This window comes from Oncorhynchus masou, chromosome 32 (assembly GCF_036934945.1).
Source record: "Oncorhynchus masou masou isolate Uvic2021 chromosome 32, UVic_Omas_1.1, whole genome shotgun sequence".
Taxonomy (NCBI): domain Eukaryota; kingdom Metazoa; phylum Chordata; class Actinopteri; order Salmoniformes; family Salmonidae; genus Oncorhynchus; species Oncorhynchus masou.
This window is the reverse complement of record NC_088243.1, coordinates 42,627,308-42,646,512: the sequence shown is the minus strand read 5'-3', so window position 1 is coordinate 42,646,512 and position 19,205 is coordinate 42,627,308. Positions and strand designations below refer to the sequence as shown.

The window sequence follows — 19,205 nt, the reverse complement described above, 5'->3', positions numbered from 1 at the left end:
TTCTCAGTCAAAATACCTGGTAAAACACGGGGCAAATCAAATAAAAATATGACCGTAACTCGTTGCAGTTATATTCTTGTTCAGTGTAATACATGCTGAAGACACGCAAATGGAGAATCAAAACATCTGACCCATTTTGTAGATCGTACTGATTAACTGACTGCTCAGTGTAGGGTGGCAAAATTCCAGGAATCTTCCCAAAATGCCCAGGTTTTCTAGAAATCCCGGTTGGAAGGGGGAAATCTGGAAACTTCCAACCAGACTTTTAGCAAAATATGGGACTTTTGTAAAGGTTACCAGAATTTTGCAACCCTAGTTCAGTGCAAAAACATCTCCTGTACGTACTGAAGCAGCTCTGTAGGTAAATAAAAAGACAACCATTTCCCCCTTCTGAGTTCACACTTGGGTTCACCTTGAGAAATTGATGCAAACTTGAACTTTTTAAAGTTGTCTTTGTTTTGATTTCCTTCCGAGAATTGAAGAAATGGAAAGAAGGTTCTGTGTAACAGTGAAACAACCCTCTTCAGAGCACACACTCAGACACACAGCTCCCCCCACACACACACAGTTTACTGTTAAAGCCCCTAAATCAAGCAGTGGTAGTGTTTTAGATTAGTTTCTTCAGTTTCCTCTAGCACTTCCTCAAGGTCCTGAGGGGGACTTTGACAGCTGGGGGAGTGAAAGGAGGAGTTGCCTTGTCCACTCCCAACACACAAAGGTCTGGGATGAATTAACACAACTATCAGTAAGGGGGGGGTTCCAGTTCTCGAAGGGGGGGGGGGTGGAGGTGCTCTCCTGCAGCTGTTGTATCCCACCCAACACAATGCATGCACACACAACTCACTCCTTCAAGCATACTGCTGCGACAAGAACGGGGTCTTTCCTCATCCCTCTCCCTCAACAGGGGCCCTTTGACCCTCCAGCTGTAACCACACTGCAACTCATTCATAAATAACCCCTCGGACCACGCACGAGCGCGGGCACACGATTAATGAGCTCATGGCTTGGTTAAGTCACAGCTTAGTGATGGCGGTAGGACCACTCAGCACTATTCATGTGTAGAGCTGCAGACAATGACAGATTAGGATTATTCTACACAAGAGTGTACAAAACACCTGTTCTTTCCATGACAGACTGACCAGGTGAATCCAGGTGAGAGCTAAGATCCCTTATTGATGTCACCTGTTAAATCCACTTCAAAATCAGTGTAGATGAATGGGAGGAGACAGGTTAAAGAAGGAGTTTTAAGCCGTGAGACATTGATTGTGTATGAATTGCCATTCAGAGGGTGAATGGGCAAGACAAAATGTTTAAGTGCAGTGCCTTTGAACAGGGTATGGTAGCGGGTGCCAGACGCACCAGTTTGGCTGTTGTCAAGAACTATAACGCTGATGGGCTTTTCACGCTCAACAGTTTATGTGTATCAAGAACAGTCCACCACACAAAGGAGTCAACATGGGCCAGCATCCGTGTGGAACGCTTTTGTACACTCAGTGCATATTTGTACATCTACCTTAGATCATTGATGGCGCTCAACTCCAAACATTTACAGAATCACTGGCCACTTTATTAAAGTGACAAGTGTTCGATTATTAATATTTACATACTGCTTTACTGATCTCATATCTATATACTGTATTCTACTATACTTTATGTTAGTCAATACCACTCCGACATTGTTCGTCCTAATATTTTCTAATTCCATTCTTTTAGATGTGTGTATTGTTAGATCCTACTGCACTGTTGGAGCTAGGAACACAAGCATTTCGCTACACCCGCAATAACACCTGCCAAATATGTGTATGTGACCAATAAAATTGTGATTTGACACCTTGTAGAGCGCCCCATGCACTGGCGAATTGAGGCTGTTCTGAGGGCAAAAGGGGGTACAACTCAATATTAGGTGTTCCTAATATTTGTACATCTACCTTAGGTCATTGGCGCTCAACTTCAAATGTTTATGTTCTGACTGAATACTGCATTGGTGTTAGCAACAGCCTATTGTCACCTCTAGAACGTCACCCAGGGGTGTACTCACTAGGAACCAAACCATAGAAACGGTGATGTACATACCTGAATTTGTCCAATAGAAACTCGTTTTCGTTGTAACATGTTTTCTGTTTGGAATAATAGTTTTGCAACAGTGGCCAACTAATGAATACAGCCCAACTTTACCACATCTGTTCTGTCACCACCCACATCCAATAAAATAAATCAAATCTGTCTCAAAAGCACTGTTTCCTTTTAACTATACACTCCTCTTCCCCCTCTCAACACCATTAACACCTATCACTCCAAACTCTGCAGCCATTGCCCCTCCCCCAGATACAAAGAGGTTATTCCCGCACCTCTCCCTACCCTACACACCCCACTCATTACCTACCCATTCCCAAAGTTTCTCTCATCCGTTTCCAAAGTGCCTTACCTCTCCCAGACTAAGCCCCATCCCCTAAAAATGTTTCCCCTCCATCACTCAAAACTCTTGACGTCTTGCACCTATTTTTTCTCTCCTCCACCACCCAAAAAAGTCTTCCCTCAAACGTACACCCTATCCGTCCGAAAGTCTCCCCCCTACTCTCACCAGGTTCTTGAAGAGTGCAGTGACCTCCCTGGTGAAGACAGCCAGATTCAGGAACCCAGTGGACACCTCGTTGTTGTCCTGGGTCAGGTGACTGTTCCCCAGGTTCTCTAGCACGTCGATGTACTGCTCCTTGTTCTCTGCGTGACCTAGAACCACAAACACACACTTAAAAAATTGTTGTTTCCATCCTATGCTGCCTTTTGAGTCATTCCATGTCACTTTAGCAAGCCATGACACCCACCATCTCAGATTGCTCTGAAATCTTTTCGGTAGTTAGGAATGCTAATACTGTCAGTTTCTGTAACTAATTTATTCTTATTTTTTATTTTTTTTATTCTCCCCCCCTTCATCATAGCTAAATTGGTAGTTACAGTCTTGTTCCATCGCTGCAACTCCCGTACGGACTCGGGAGAGGCGATGGTCAAGAGACGTACTTCCTCCGAAACACAACCCTGCCAAGCCACACTGCTTCTTGACACAATGCACACTTAACCCGGAAGCCAGCTGCACCAATGTGTCAGAGGAAACACCGTAAACCTGCCGGCCGTGTCAGCGTGCATGCGCCCAGCCTGCCAAAGTTGCTAGCGTGTGATGGGATAAGGGCATCCCGGCCGGCCAAAACCTTCCCGAGTGGCACAGTGGTCTAAGGCACTGCTGCTCAGTGCTAGAGGTGTCACTACAGACCCTGGTTCGATTCCAGGCTGCATCACAACCGGCCGTGATTGGGAGTCCCCTAGGACGGCGCACAATTGGCCCAGGGCCAACCGGGTTAGGGTTTGGCCGGTGTCGGCCGTCATTGTAAATAAGAATTTGTTCTTAACTGACTCGCCTAGTTAAATAAATGGTTCAATAAATAATAACATCCGGACAACGCTGGGCAATTGTGCGTTGCCTCATGTGTCTCCCCTGTGTGACACAGCCCGGTATCGCACCAGGATCTTTGGTAACGGAGCTAGCACTGCGATGCAGAGCCTTACAGACCGCTGCGCCACTCGGGAGGCCCCGAAACTTTATTTTGTTGAAATGTAACTAGAGCTGAGAAATTAAGCTAATTGATTGCACCCAAATTGACCCTGTTAATTACCCAGAATCCAAATTGGACTAAATTTCTTCCTACGATTAAGACATGAGGATTCCAGTAAAATTGTCAACACTCTACAGCAATCCCACCCCAACAACCAGTATGCAGTATCGGTTCTCTATTTTTGACAAGTTGTATGGAGCTGCAGCTTAGAGTATTGCTTCTTCAACCCTAATGCATTAACTGTGAATCTGGATGTTCTTTCCCCCCGTTCAGAGAAATTAGACATTGCATTATTTACCATAAATACATTTTATCCATTTTGCTAGTCTCTGTTTATTAAAATGGATCACAATATTTTCTTTGCAATTTTGGGTAGAAAACCAATTGCTTTTGCTCATGATGAAAGTAAATTGTGTTCAAGCCAGTCCTCCATAAAAGCAATATCCTTCTCTTAGCAACCTAATGCTTCAACCCAAATCACCTTAAAATAGTCCAACAAAGTCCAGCAGTTCTTTGAGAGGGCTATCCGTATGGTGCAATTTTCATTTAAAGATTTTTCTACAAGCCCAAAACTTTGATGGAGAAATGGGCCAGTGACTAAAATGTAACAATTTTAATAAAATACAATTATGAACCATTGCAATCCAGTCGTATGTTTTACAATAGATTTTTTTTTTTAAATGGTTAAGTTAGTCTAGTCAGCTATCAAGGCCCGAATTCCAACCAGGCATGCAGGGCACCTCCAGGGTGCCCCCATTGATTGATTAGAAGCTCTCACTCGGATATACTAACATCTCTCTACTAGTCAAACTAAAACTGGAGAAAAATCCCCCCCATGGCAAAATGAGTAAAATTGCACAACATTTTTCAAGAAAAAGCCTAATTTCCTTTGGGTCACACGGCAAAATATGTAGAATTCCAGGAAATGTACATTTCTCTACACCGTCAAAAGGTTTAAGAAACCCTGATCTAACTAATCCATACCCTTTAAGGGAATATAAACCACAGAGGGGCCATTTCCTGGCCACTAATTAAAGGCCTTTGCAGACTGTATGATATTAGCCATCATATGCCACGATATTACTGCCCAAGACAAAATGTCCACGTCGTAGGTCGTAAATGATTGTCAGATGTCTTGGCTCTTTCAATGTGACAGGGTCTAGGTCTGCTGCTACGTATGGTCATAGGCTCTGACAAAGTTCTGTCAGTGTCAGATTTTCTTTGCATTTATCGTATAGCGTGGCTGGTGTTACGAGCCGACCCGTTAACTGACCAATAGGAACGCGGCTGGCACGGAGTAATGCACACAATTATATGATTATTGTGATGAGCCAGATTAATACAATAGGTTAGATAAACATTTACATGTTGTGTAAGAACAATTTCCTTAAATCGTGTTTAGGCTACTACATACATCAAATCAGGCTGATGGGATTATGATAAATGCACAAATTCGGCAATTAAAATTAAACGTTCTACCTAAGCCACCATGATATTTTGGGGAAGCCTATTTAATTGTAAGTTCAGGCATATAAAAAAAAGATGTGGAAAAATGTTTTTCCCGAGCTCACTTCACTCACACATAAGCATCTGTGCTGGCACATGCACAGATCGAATACACCGCTGCACAGACGTAGCCCGTGTCAGTTGACGTAGCCCGTGTCAGTTGACGTAGCCCGTGTCAGTTGACGTAGCCCGTGTCAGTTGACGTAGCCCGTGTCAGTTGACGTAGCCCGTGTCAGTTGACGTAGCCCGTGTCAGTTGACGTAGCCCGTGTCAGTTGACGTAGCCCGTGTCAGTTGACGTAGCCCGTGTCAGTTGACGTAGCCCGTGTCAGTTGACGTAGCCCCTTAAGCCAAACGCAGAATGTCACTACAGAACTGAAGTAAATCCTACAATCTGGCCAGGTTGATATCAAGATTTAACACTGTGACAATCATAAAAAATACAATGCGACATACAATCGGCAAAGGCCTCAAGCCTAAGAGAAGGACAAACTGAATTTATTTAAAAATGGAGGACTGGTTTGAATTGTAAGGATGACCATGCAAATGATTTTCTTCAGGAGCAAAAGACCAGCAAAATAGATAAAAGGGTGAGGTGGCAGTAGCAGCAACAGACCCGGACGACGTTGGGCCAAATGTGCAACGCCTTACGGGACTCCCAATCATGGCCGGATGTGATGAAGCCTGGATTTGAACCAGGTACTGCAGTGACGCCTCTTACACCGAGATTGCGTCTTAGGCCACTGCGCCACTCGGGAGCCAAGGGTGGCTACTATGAAGAACCTAAAATATATATATATATATATAGATTTGTTTAACACTTTTTTACGACATGATACAATATGTGTTATTTCATAGCTGATGTCTTCACTATTATTCTACAATGTAGAAAATAGTCTAAATAAATAAAAACCCTTGAATGATTAGGTGTCCAAACTTTTTACTGGTACTGTATATTATTTAGTATGTGTGAGAAATTTGTTTTGATTTAGAATGGGCCATTATCATGCACCTGTTGGACCAGGGACGGGGGCAGGATACGTAATCTGTATGCCCTTGAATAGCGAATGGAGGACATTTTTCCCACAGTTAATTTTCATATCAGCCAAGTAGACTACTATGGTTGTAAAGTGAAGCAATGTTCTTAATATTTTGGAAAATTGAAAAAGAAATAGTAGGCCTAGCCTATAAAAAGCTGCTGAGACCCTTATTTTTTTAACAACTTTCTTACGCAATAACATAGCATATAGAAATGTTGCGCAACATGAGCTTATAGGAACACTTCATTCCATGCATCAACAAGCTATGAGGAGCAGTCTCTCGCTGTGCAATAGGGGATCTTCTTCCGAATAAACTCAATACCAGGGCTCTCATGAAGTGTTTGATTTGATTTTCAATTTTATTTGCATTGATGTCAGAGTGATTAGAGGGACACGAGCTGAAAAAAAACGTAATACATTTTTTTAAATGTATTATATCTTACATTGTTCGCCCACAAAATGTTGTGTGTTATTACATGCGGCCAGGGGAGAACGATTGGATATCAGAGCGGCGGTAACGCACCAGCACTATGACTTTCCTGAAGCAAATCCTTTGTTTGCACCCCCCAGGGTGATTGAACTGATTCCAGAAGCCGACCAAAAACAATTCCGGAGGAGGAGAGGTACTCGGAGTGGTCTTCTAGTCCGACTTAGGAGGCGCGCAAACCACCCACCGCTTCAGAGTATATTACGCGCAAATGTTCAGTCTCTGGAAAACAAAGTTGACGAGCTCAGGGCGAGGGCCTCTTTCCAGCAAGACATCAGGGATTATTATAATATACTGTTTCACGTAAACACGGCTCTCTCGTGATATACTGTCTGAGTCGGTCCAGCCAATAACGTTCTCAGTTCATCGCACAGACAGGAATAAATATCTCTCCGGGAAGGGTGGGGGTGTATGTTTCATGACTCATGGTGTAATTGTAACAACATATAGGAATCAAAGTCCTTTTATCCACCTGACCTAGAATTTGTACCCACTACGACTATTAAAACCTAACCAGAAACCGTGGATAGATGGCAGCATTCGCACAAAACTGAAAGTGCGAACCACCGCATTTAACCATGGCAAGGTGACTGGGAATATTGCAGAATACAAACAATGTAGTCATTCCCTCCGCAAGGCAATCAAACAGGAAAAATGTCAGGAGAGACAAAGTGGAGTCACAATTCAATGGCTCAGACACGAGGCGTTTGTAGCAGGGTCTACAGACAACCACAGACTACAAAAGGAAAACTAGCCAGATCGTGGACACCGACATCTAGCTTCCGGATAAGCTAAACACCTTCTTAACCCGCTTTGAGGATAACAAAGTGCCACCGACACAGCCCACGACCAAGGGAATGCGGGCTCTCCCTTGCCGTGGCTTGCGTGAGTAAACCATTTAAGCGCGTTAACCCTCGCAAGGCTGCCAGCTCTGACAGAATCCTTAGACACATCCTCAGAGCATTGCCTAGTTAAATAAAGGTTAAATAAAATTTTAAAAAGTAAAATGCACAGACCAGCTCGCTGGTGTGTTTACGGACATATTCAATCTCTCCCTATCCCAGTCCACTGTCCCCACATGCTTCAAGATGGCCCCCACTGTTCCCGTACCCAAGAAAGCAAAGGCAACTGAACTAAATTACTACCGCCCCGTAACACTCACTTCTGTCATGAAGTGCTTGGAGAGACTAGTCAAGGATTATGTCACCTTACCGGTCACCCTAGACCCACTTAAATTTGCTTACCGTCCCAATGGATCCACAGATGATGCAATCGCCACCACACTGTCCTATCCCATCTGGACAAGAGGAATTCCTATGTAAGAATTATGTTAATTGACAACAGCTCAGTATTCAACACCATAGTACCCTGCAAGTTCATTATTAAGCTCGAGGCCCTAGGTCTGAACACCGCCCTGCGCAACTGGGTCGTGGACTTCCAGACAGTCCTCCAAGTGGTGAAGGTAGGAAACATCACCTCCACTTTGCAGATCCTCAACACTGGAGCCCCACAAGGGTGCGTGCTCAGCCCCCTCCTGTACTCCCTGTTCACCCATGGCCGAGCACACCTTCAACTCAATCATCAAGTTTGCAGACGACAACAGTAGTGGGCTTGATTACCAACAATGACGAGACCGCCTACAGGGAGGAGGGGATGGCTCTGGGAGTGTGGTGCCAGGAAAATAACCTCTAACTCAACAAAGGTGATCGTGGACTTCAGAAAACAGCAGAGGGACCACCCCCTATCCACCGCAGTGGAGAAGAGGAAAGCTTCAAGTTTCTCACCTGATGTCACAGAAAGGCCAAAAAGATCAAAAGGACAACAACCACCCAAGCCACTGCCTGTTCACCCACTATCATCCAGAAGGTTAGGTCAGTACAGGTTCATCAAAGCTGGGACGGAGAGACTGAAAAACAGCTTCTATCTCAAGGCCATCAGACTGTTAAATAGCCATCACTAGCACATTAGAGGCTGCTGCATATATACAGACTTGAAATCACCGGCCACTAATTAATGGAACACTAGTCACTTTAATAATGTTTACATATTTTGCATTCCTCATCTCATATGTTTATACCGTATTTTATGTCTTACTCTATGCCTGACATTGCTCGTCCATTCATTTATATATTCGTAATTAAATTCCTGTACTTAGATTTGTGTGTATTGGGTACATGTTGTGAAATTGTTAGATATTACTGCACTGTCGGAGCTAGAATGACAAGCATTTTGCCACACCCGCAATAACATCTGCTGAACATGCGTATGTGACCAATAAAATTTTACTAGAGCACTGAGTACCAGGCCATTATCGATTAGCCGTTGGCAAGTTTGGTAGGCTACTAACCGTCAACAGCATCAGAGCACAGTTTTGGAGGAGCCTAGTTACCGTGACTCAATGGTCACGTGGAATGTGACTGCGATCAAAACTCATTACTGCCGGTAAGGTCACCGTAACAGCCCTAGTCAGGACACTAGTTCTACACTAAGCAAAAGGACCAAAGTGAGAGAACGGAGTGGAAAAGCTTAGAGTTGGAAAGTCTGATTATTTATAACTGCGTCTGTTTAGTCTTCAGGGTCACTTCGTCCAGTATAGGGTCTAACCTAACCCAGTGGTGCCAGGGCTCATAAAGAGATGTTATTAGGTCATGACCCAAAGGAAAGTGACCCCATATGCCCTTTCATACTATGGAGCCAAGCACAGCTATACTAGCTGCTGGAACAGTATTGATCAAAGCCAGCATAGTGTAGTTTGACAGCACAATAGTCTGAAATGGGTACTAGAAAACGTGTGCATGGGAGTTTGTGTCCCTGTGTGTGTGAGCCAATAACAAACATCTAACAAGCAACAGAATGCTGACTAATGTCCATGGGGAAGATAATTAATGAGCTTTAAAACTCCAGCAAACCCATCTCTTCCCAACATACACAAACCACTGCATCCTGGCAAGAGCTGAGAGGAATAGGCCATTCTTGGTGGGTGGGGTAAAGGGGGTGAGAGAGAGGAAAAATAGATAGGAGAGAAAAAAAAGGAATGGAAAGAGGATGGAGAGTCCGCCTAACCAACCACAAACTCAGCAAAAAAAGAAAACGTCCCTTTTTCAGAACCCTGTCTTTCAAAGAATTTGTAAAAATCCAAATAACTTCACAGATCCTCATTGTAACCCCCCCCCCCCTTCTCAATTTCCGCCTAAAGACATACCCTAATCTAACTGCCTGTAGCTCAGGCCCAGAAGCAAGGATATGCATATTCTTGGTATCATTTGAAAGGAAACAAACACTCTGAATTATGTGGAAATGTGAATTGAATGTAGGGGAATATAACAATAGATCTGGTAGAAGAAAATACAAGGAAATAAACATACATTTTCTGTTTTGTATTCTTGCTGCATCATATTTCAAATTACCAAGAACAGCCAAACATACAGATAGGATGCTGTGGATGATTTGAATGAAGAACATAAGATGGAAACAATAGCTGAGCAAGGTTTTAGACAGATAACTTAAAAAATTAGCAAGCTACATGACATTGAGCATGAAGTCACCCAGGTGTCCCACACAAATGTAACCAAATGTACCCGTGGCCGAATTGGTACAGTGATACATTTTGAAGGAAAGAACTATATACAAAATACATAAATGCTATTCTAACACACACCAAAAAATATATAACAAACAAAAACAAAAAAACAAGGGTTACTATTTACTCGGTCTCGATTTCTCTATCAATTTCCTCTATAATTTGGGTTAAATCTGTATACCTTGACTGTTTTTAGCTTTTCCTGATTTATTCGCCATTATATATTTTAAATTAACTTGCTGAAAATGCTATTGACTATGTACTGCTATGCGTAACATGGCTCCGTCAAGTAGGATTTGCAATGGCGAATGAACCTCTCTTACGCCAGAGTTCACGACAAAGGCTGGTCTTCGAATGTATAACCATTACATATTGCAGTTTACCTAAGCTCATTGGCTATCTTCCAAACTAGATTTCAAGATGATCCATGGTCATTGGGCCAAAATACAGTCAATCAATGATAGACCGGTCCAACCATTGGTGCGCAATGAGGTTATTGATTGGTGTCTTCAAATCGGTTTGTTTCGGTCAATACGTCCCGGGAAAAGAACCATCACGTATGGTTGTGTTAGTAACAACCATAGGATTGTAATGTTTATCCAGTCATGGTTGTTTTCGTTTGTTTAGTGTGTGTAATTACCACGAACGCGTTGTCCAAAGTTAAATGAGACGGAAATCACGACACAAGCAGTTTACAAATGTTTCGTGTTAGGCTATAAAAATAGATGTTATCAAACAAAACGAACATTCAATGTGTAGTTAGGACAGTTGGCATTGCCACCAAAGGAAGATCTTCAAAGGTAAGCTATTTATTTTATTGTTATTTCTGACACTAATGCTTGGTTGGAAAATGCTAGCAATACTTGTGTGTGCGGGGAGCTGTCCTCAGAAAATCGCATCGTTTGCTTTCGCAGTAAAGCCTTTTTGAAATCTGACACAGCGGCTGGATTAATAAGATGTTCATCTTTTAAATGATGTAAGATATATGTATTTACAAGGTTTGCTATAACAAATGGTGTATTTAGAATGTTCGTGCTCTGCAGTTTCACCGGATGTTTGTGCTGGTGGGACGTTAACCTCTAGCGTAGGTGAGACGCTAAGGCACTAACAGCTTACAGACGGTAGGCAATTAAAGTCACGGTTGTAGAAAACTTAGGATACGAAGAGAGGCCTTCAATTGACTGGGGGAAAAAACACCAAAAGAAAGATGCCCAGGGTCCCTGCTCATCTGCGTGAACGTGCCTTAGGCATGCTGCAAGGAGGCATGAGGACTGCAGATGTGGCCAGGGCAATAAATTGCAATGTCCGTACTGTCAGGCGCCTAAGACAGCGCTACAGGGAGACAGGACGGACAGGTGATTGTCCTCGTAGTGGCAGACCACGTATAACAACACCTGCAGTATGGCAACAACAGCTGCCTGGGTTACACCAGGAACACACCAGGAACGTACAATCCCTCCATCAGTGCTCAGACTGTCCGCAATAATCTGGGAGAGGCTGGACTGAGGGCTTGTAGGCCTGTTGTAAGGTAGGTCCTCACCAGACATCACCAGCAACAACGTCACCTACGGGCACAAACCCACCGTCGCTGGACCAGACAGGACTGGCAAGAAGTGCTCTTCGCTGACGAGTCACGGTTTTGTCTCACCAGGGGTGATGGTCGGATTCACCTTTATCATTGAAGGAATGAGCGTTACACCGAGGCCTGTACTCTGGAGCGGGATCAATTTGGAGGTGGAGGGTCCGTTATGGTCTGGGGCGGTGTGTCACAGCATCATCAGACTGAGCTTGTTGTCATTGCAGGCAATCTCAACGCTGTGCCTTACAGGGAAGACATCCTCCTTCCTCATGTGGTACCCTTCCTGCAGGCTCATCCTGACATGACCCTCCAGCATGACCACCAGACATCCTGTCTTGCAGGAAATCACGCACAGAACGAGCAGTAATGTCAGTGTTCTGCCATGACCAGCGAAGAGCCCGGATCTCATTCTTATTGAGCACGTCTGGGACCTGTTGGATCGAAGGGTGAGGGCTAGGGTCATCCCCCCCCCCCCCCCCAGAAATGTCTGGGAACTTGCAGGTGCTTGGTGGAAGAATGGGGTAACATCTCACAGCAAGAACTGGCAAATCTGGTGCAGTCCATGAGGAGGAGATGCACAGCATTACTTAATGCAGCTGGTGGCCACACCAGATACTGACTGTTACTTTTGATTTTGATCCCCCCTTTGTTCAGGGACACATTATTCCATTTGTTAGTCACATGTCTGTGGAACTTGTTCAGTTTGTGTCTCAGTTGATGAATCTTGTTATGTTCATACAAATATTTACAAATGTTAAGTTTGCGGAAAATAAACAGTTGACAGCGAGAGGACGTTTCTTTTTTTGCTGAGTTAATCAACACATCACACGTGAACATCATGGCTGATTGAGCGGTTCTGAATCAGCCAGCCACTAACAATGAAAAGGGGGACCTCCCTTAGCCTTAGTGGTATCGAACAGCCCCATAAGCATCCAGTTAATGAAGTCCTCCAGCGATGTTTGAACTTTTACTGTTGAAAAGAGATATCCCAAGTATAAATATAGTAAAGTACACACACTGAAACAGTGGCATTCCTAGTCGGAAACTCTGGCATCTTTCTAGAGCTCCGACATTCAGACCTGAAGATCTAGTCATGACTTGATCTTCAGGCGCGCGAGGTTGAGCACAATTTCACATATTCAAAGAGTAAGGCCTTCACGGAGTTGGTCTGATTGGAAGTTGTGATGTCGTCAGCCTCCACCTTTGCTTGAGGAACAATAGAGGAGCCAGAGAAAAAGAGGAAAGTCCCCCCCACTTGTGCCATGTCATGACCACCTATTGAGATGTGCCTTTGATTAAGTAAATTAGGTGAAAATGAGACTGGAGTGCCACATTAAGAGGGGGAGAGAAAGTGGCTGTTGAGATGGGGTGGGGGAGAATAGTGGAGTTGGGGTCTCAACTGCTGAACTGACAAACATCTCCCAACTTTGGCTCACTGACTCACATCTGACAGTTAAACCCCCAAAATGGAAACCAGAATATTTCAGAGTTTGGAAAAGTTGAAAAACAAGTAACTTTTTAGATTGGCATCCAAGACTCATTTTGAAATCGAAACTCCATCCAAGTTTACTGATGCTGCTGTTCAACTTCATGTTAGCATTGCGAAACTGGTGAGTAATTGTTTAGTTACATCAAAGTATGAGGCAAGGTTTCTTCAAAAATGTGCCAGAATCAGACAGAAGCTTCTACAGTATTCTTCATAGCTGGACTTAGACAATATCAGCATGCCAAACTGGTGGGTGACTTGATCATTCTAACCATCCTGCCAACAAAGCAACTATTATATAAGCCAAAGTGTGTGGTAGGTGGACAGTGGGGCACACACACTCGTGTGCACACAAACACGGGGGCACCCTAGTTGACCTCTGGAGTCTGGTGTCTGAACTAAACAGTGTCAGTCAAACAGCTAACATTGAGCCCATTGTCAAACACACACTGTAATTAGTCTCAGACCACAGGAGGCTGCTGATAATAATGGCTGGAATGGCATCAAACACTTGGAAACCAAGCGTTGGACGTAATCGTTACCATTCCATAAATTCCGCTCCAGTTATAAGCACAAGCCCGTTCGCCCCAATTAAGGTGCCACCAACCTCCTGTGTCTCAGACAGACAGGAGTGGCTCAGCTAACACGTCCCATACAACGTCAGCCTCGGATTTCATCAACAAACACGTGAACCATAATGAGACCTCATCCCACACCCAAGTCTCTTATTAAAGCCTGCAGTTATGTTTTAATATGCATTGGGTGTTTGTAATACAGTGTGTGTGGCGAGGAGCCACTTACTGATTCCAGAGCTGTGAATAGCCTTGACCATCTTCTTCATCCTCTGTAAGGTGTTCTGGTCCATCTCCATTGACTGCAACACAGAGAGAGAAGAAGAGAGTTAATGAAACATCCACCGAGTGTGAAAAACATTAAGAACACCTGCTCTTTCCATGACAGACTGACCAGGTGAAAGATATGATCCCTTAATGTCACTTGCTAAATCCACTTCAATCAGCACAGATGACAGGTTAAAGAAGGATTTTTAAATGCTCTAGACAATTGAGACACGGATTGTGTATGTATTGCCATTCAGAGGGTGAATGGGCAAGACTAAATATTTAAGTGCATTTGAACGGGGTATGGTAGTAGGTGCCAGGTGCACCGGTTTGTATTAAGAACTGCAACGCTCCTGGGGTTTTCCACACTCAACAGTTTCCTGTGTGTATCAAGAATAGTCCACAATAGAGGTCGACCGTTAATGATTTTTCAACGCCGATACCGATTATTGGAGGATCGAAAAAAGCTGATACCGATTAAATCTGCCGATTTTTATTTATTTATTTGTAATAATGACAATTACAACAATACTGAATGAACACTTTTTTAACTTAATATAATGCATGAATAAAATTATATTTAGCCTCAAATAAATAATGAAACATGTTCAATTTGGTTTAAATAATGCAAAAACAAAGTGCTGGAGAAGTAAAAGTACAATATGTGCCATGTAAAAAAGCTAACGTTTGAGTTCCTTGCTCAGAACATATGAAAGTTGGTGGTTCCTTTTAACATGAGACTTCAATATTCCAAGGTAAGAGGTTTTAGGTTGTAGTTAATATAGTATTCATAGGACTATTTCTCTCTATACCATTTGTAATTAATATACCTTTGACTAATATAGGCACTATAGTATTGCCAGTGTAACAGTATAGCTTCCATCCCTCTCCTCACTCCTATATGGGCTCGAACCAGGAACACATCGACAACAGCCACACTCGAAGCAGTGTTACCCATGCAGAGCAAGGGGAACAACTACTCCAAGTCAGAGCGAGTGACGTTTGAAACGCTATGAGCGAGCACCCCGCTAATTATCTAGCCATTTCACATCGATTACACCAGCCATTAGGCTAATAGGCTTGAAGTCATAAACAGCCCTGTGCTGCGAAGAGCTGCTGGCAAAACGCACGAAAGTGCTGTTTCAATGAATGCTTACGAGCCTGCTGCGGCCTACCATCGCTCAGTCAGACTGCTCTATCAAATCATAGACTTAATTATAACACACAGAAATACGAGCCTTTGGTCATTAATATGGTCAAATCCGGAAACTATCATTTCGTAAAAACAACATGTTTATTATTTCAGTGAAATACGGAACCGTTCGGTATTTTATCTAACAGGTGGCATCCCTAAGTCTAAATGTTCTTGTTACATTGCACAACCTTCAATGTTATGTCATAATTACATAAAATTCTGGCAAATTAGTTTGCAATGAACCAGGCTGCCTAAACTATACCCCGACTCTGCATGGAAGAGAATTGACAATTTAACCTGGTTAATATTGCCTGCTAACCTGGATTTCTTTTAGCTAAATATGCAGGTTTAAAAATATATACTTCTGTGTATTGATTTTAAGAAAGGCATTGGTGTTTATGGTTAGGTACAGTCGTCCAATGAAAGCGCATTTTTGAAAAAAGCACATTTGTTAAATCATCCCCCTGCGTTGCATCGATTATATGCATCACAGGACACGCTAGAGAAACTAGTAATATCATCAACCATGTGTAGTTATAACTAGTGATTATGATTGATTGATTGTTTTTTTATAAGATAAGTTTAATGCTAGCTAGCAACTTACCTTGGCTTACTGCATTCGCATAACAGGCAGTCTCCTCGTGGAGTGCAACGAGAGGAAGGTGGTTATAGCGTTGGACTAGTTAACTGTATGGTTGCAAGATTGGATCCCCTGAGCTGACAAGGTGAAAATCTGTCGTTCTGCCCCTGAACAAGGCAGTTAACCCACCGTTCCTAGGCAGTCATTGAAAATAAGAATGTGTTCTTAACTGACTTGCCTAGTTAAATAAGGTATAATAAATAAACTTGAAATCGGCCCTAATTAAATCGGCCATTCCGATTAATCGGTCGACCTCTAGTCCAAAACTCAAAGGACATCCAGCCAACTTGACAACTTGTGGGAAGCATTGGAGTTAACATGGGCCAGCATCCCTGTGGAACACTTTCCATACCCAGATGAATGGAGGCTGCTCTGAGGGCAAAAGGGGGTGCAAGTCAATGTTGTGCACAGTGCATAGTGTCATATTGACTCCCGTCCATTAGTAGCAGAAGGTTTTAGGAAAACAAAGGCAGATCCTTCCCTATGGGGTAAATCCTAACTTGAGATCTGCCTATGCATGCAAATCTGGCTTTGACATAGTTACATGCGCAGACAGATGCATTGATGTCAATGGGAGATCGGAGCAAAACATTACGCCACAGTCTTCAAGTTAGAATGTCACCTAGTAGAACTGACAAAGGGCAACAGTGAAAGAAATGTAACCTGTCGGACCGTCTATAGGAAAACCGCAATTCTTTGACTGTCTAGCAGCGGTCATGGTGACCCAGAAGTTCCCACGCCGTGACTAACTTTGCATTAACAGGTGAATCAGTGGTTTATCTGTCTAGCATCACCACGCTTGTCATCATTGGGCTGATGATGTCTCTCAGGCACCAACCACACCTGTCGTTTTTCAGGTTCACCACCCTGACGTGAGTCAACATGTAGCTTCACTCTACTCTGTTTGCTTAAGAACAGGGGGTATTCAAATCTTACCCTACGAGGTCTGGAGTACTGCTGATGACCTGTTCTACCTGATCGTTCATTACACCCACCTGGTGGCCCAGGTCTAAATCAGTCCCTGAGGGGGAAGAGTGTGGGGGGGGGGGGGGGGGGGGGGCAGCAGTTGAACTGGCTTTGAGTTACAGACGTGAATTTTAAAGAACCTAGCTAGCTACATGACGCTCCTTTGGCACCAAAATAGTTGATATATTACAGCTAACTGGACCAGTCGTGGTTAGTGTTTATATAGCCTAACAACAGCCCTTGTCTTATTTGTCTAATGGAAAAAGTGCATGGGACTGTAAACATGTATGGAAATGTATGGAGAGGCTTAGAAAATGGAGTGACTCCTCCCGTACTTTCCAACGTTTCACAGTCAACCTCCGAGCAAGTGGGCGGGGCCAAGCTGGAGTCAGGGCAAGACTGTGGTCAAAGTGAAAAAGTAATGTCAACCTATTACACGTCGATGTCAAATCTGTTGACTTAAGTGTAAAAGGGTTAAGGTGATGGCTCCATTCCAATATGAGGTCATGTCACCATCTAACAAAAGGAATAACCTTATTGAAACCTCTCCTTGTACACAGTGTCCATGTACAGGTCAGACCACCGCGGTGCAGTTCCAGCACACCCTGTTTAGACTCAATCACAGGCTTGTTACGCTGCCTAACCCCCAGTGCAGTGTTTCCCGACCCTGGTCCTAGAGTAGCCCCCCCCCAACAGTACACATTTTAATTGTAGCCCTGGACAAAAGCACACCTGATTCAACTTGTCAATTAATCATCAAGCCCTCAATGAGTTGAATGAGGTGTGTTTGTCCAGTGCTACAACAGTGTACTGTTGGGGTTACTCGAGGACTAGGGTTGGGAAACACTGCCCTAGTGTCTGTATAGCATAAAACCTGACATCCTGAGGATCAGACCCTGTCATTCACCCCTGCTGTGTCACTCACACACACTCACAACAATTCCCTATACTCTTGAGAAGAGCAAAACGGTTACACCCATAAATAAAACGGTTACCATTGACACGGACTGGGTGTATGCTCAGCAAACAATGCCATCTTTCCTCTATTCTATTGTATGTTTCGCAAACCTTGGACACGTCACGATCATTATAGCAGTTCCCGGCTTTGGTGTGTGTGCGCTAAGTGCCTTTATGGGTGTGTGACTGTGTGCATCCGTACTACATGTCTGTATGCGTGTGTGTGTCAGCCTAGCAACATTTTAGAGAGGCCCCCCCAGTCTTAGCGGTGTAGAGGAAATCGAAGCCTATGCAGCCTGAACGGAGAAAGTTTTAGGTACGAACCGTTTAACGAGGCATGCAAATGTATTGCCAGCTGCATATAATTAATTTGGACGGGAAGTGACGACTCAATTTCGCCATCTGCTGGCCTTTAAGCTAAGGCTATAGCCAATGCAAGACAAAGCTCAGCGTGCTGCTGTAGCTTTTGAATTAATTTATGTTACTTAACCTTTAACTACGCAAGTCGGTCAGTTAAGAACAAATTATTATTTACAATGACGACCTACACCGAACAAACCTCGGACGACGCTGGGCCAATTGTGCGCCGCCCTATGGGACTCCCAATCACGGCCGGTTGCGATACAGCCTGGATTCGAACCAGGGTGTCTGTAGCGACAACTCTTGCACTGAGATGCAGTGCCTTAGATGGCTGCGCCACTCGGGAGATAGTTCAGGGTTCCCAAACTTTGGTCCTGCCCCCGATTCAAATAATCTAAGTTATAGTGAGTTGGTTATTTGAATCAGCGGTGTTGCGTAAGGGTAAAATATATTTATACAGTCTACTTTTATAAATGACAAAGTGAACTTGGCAAAACTGTTTCGCTTGGCTAGTTTACTCACTGGAGGTTCGTCTACCTATCGGTTCACCTCCCACCACTAACTGTCAACAACAAGTTACCTGTGGACAGGTAAACAATAGTGCGCACTGAAACCCCCCCAGCTCACCTCTTCGACTGCCGAAACAGTGTTCCGACATTCACTCATTTTGGACTGAAAAATCGAGGTAGTCGGTGATGCCAAGTCCTCGTTTGTCAGAGCAACAAAGTCCGAAATGCTGATATGCTCCGGCATGTTGCTCTCCAAGTAAAAAGGTCCAACTGAAGACATTTAAAAGGTCGTTAAAGTTTCAAACACGCATGTTTCCGCGGGAAATGCACTGGTTCTCCTTTGTGGAAAAGGTCAAATTACCCGCGACAGCATTCCCACGCTCACAACTATATGAGTGAAAATTGATGGTTGTCCGATTTTTCTTACACTGCGGTGCAATTCGAGTGAGGTCCACTG

General features: G+C 43.7%; 1 protein-coding gene across 3 annotated transcripts in view; it reads right to left on the bottom strand.

Moving 5' to 3' along the window:
• The window catches only part of LOC135526091 (arf-GAP with SH3 domain, ANK repeat and PH domain-containing protein 3-like), a 49,710-nt gene extending 30,505 nt beyond the window's left edge, over positions 1–19,205 (bottom strand). For all 3 annotated transcript variants that reach the window (XM_064954183.1, XM_064954185.1, XM_064954184.1), the window contains exons 1-3: positions 18,867–19,205; positions 14,084–14,156; positions 2,582–2,727 (exon numbers count right to left, since the gene is read on the bottom strand). In XM_064954183.1, the coding sequence (XP_064810255.1) occupies positions 2,582–2,727; positions 14,084–14,156; positions 18,867–19,028 (381 nt within the window). In that variant the 5' untranslated portion in view covers positions 19,029–19,205. The remainder of the gene's footprint in view (positions 1–2,581; positions 2,728–14,083; positions 14,157–18,866) is intronic.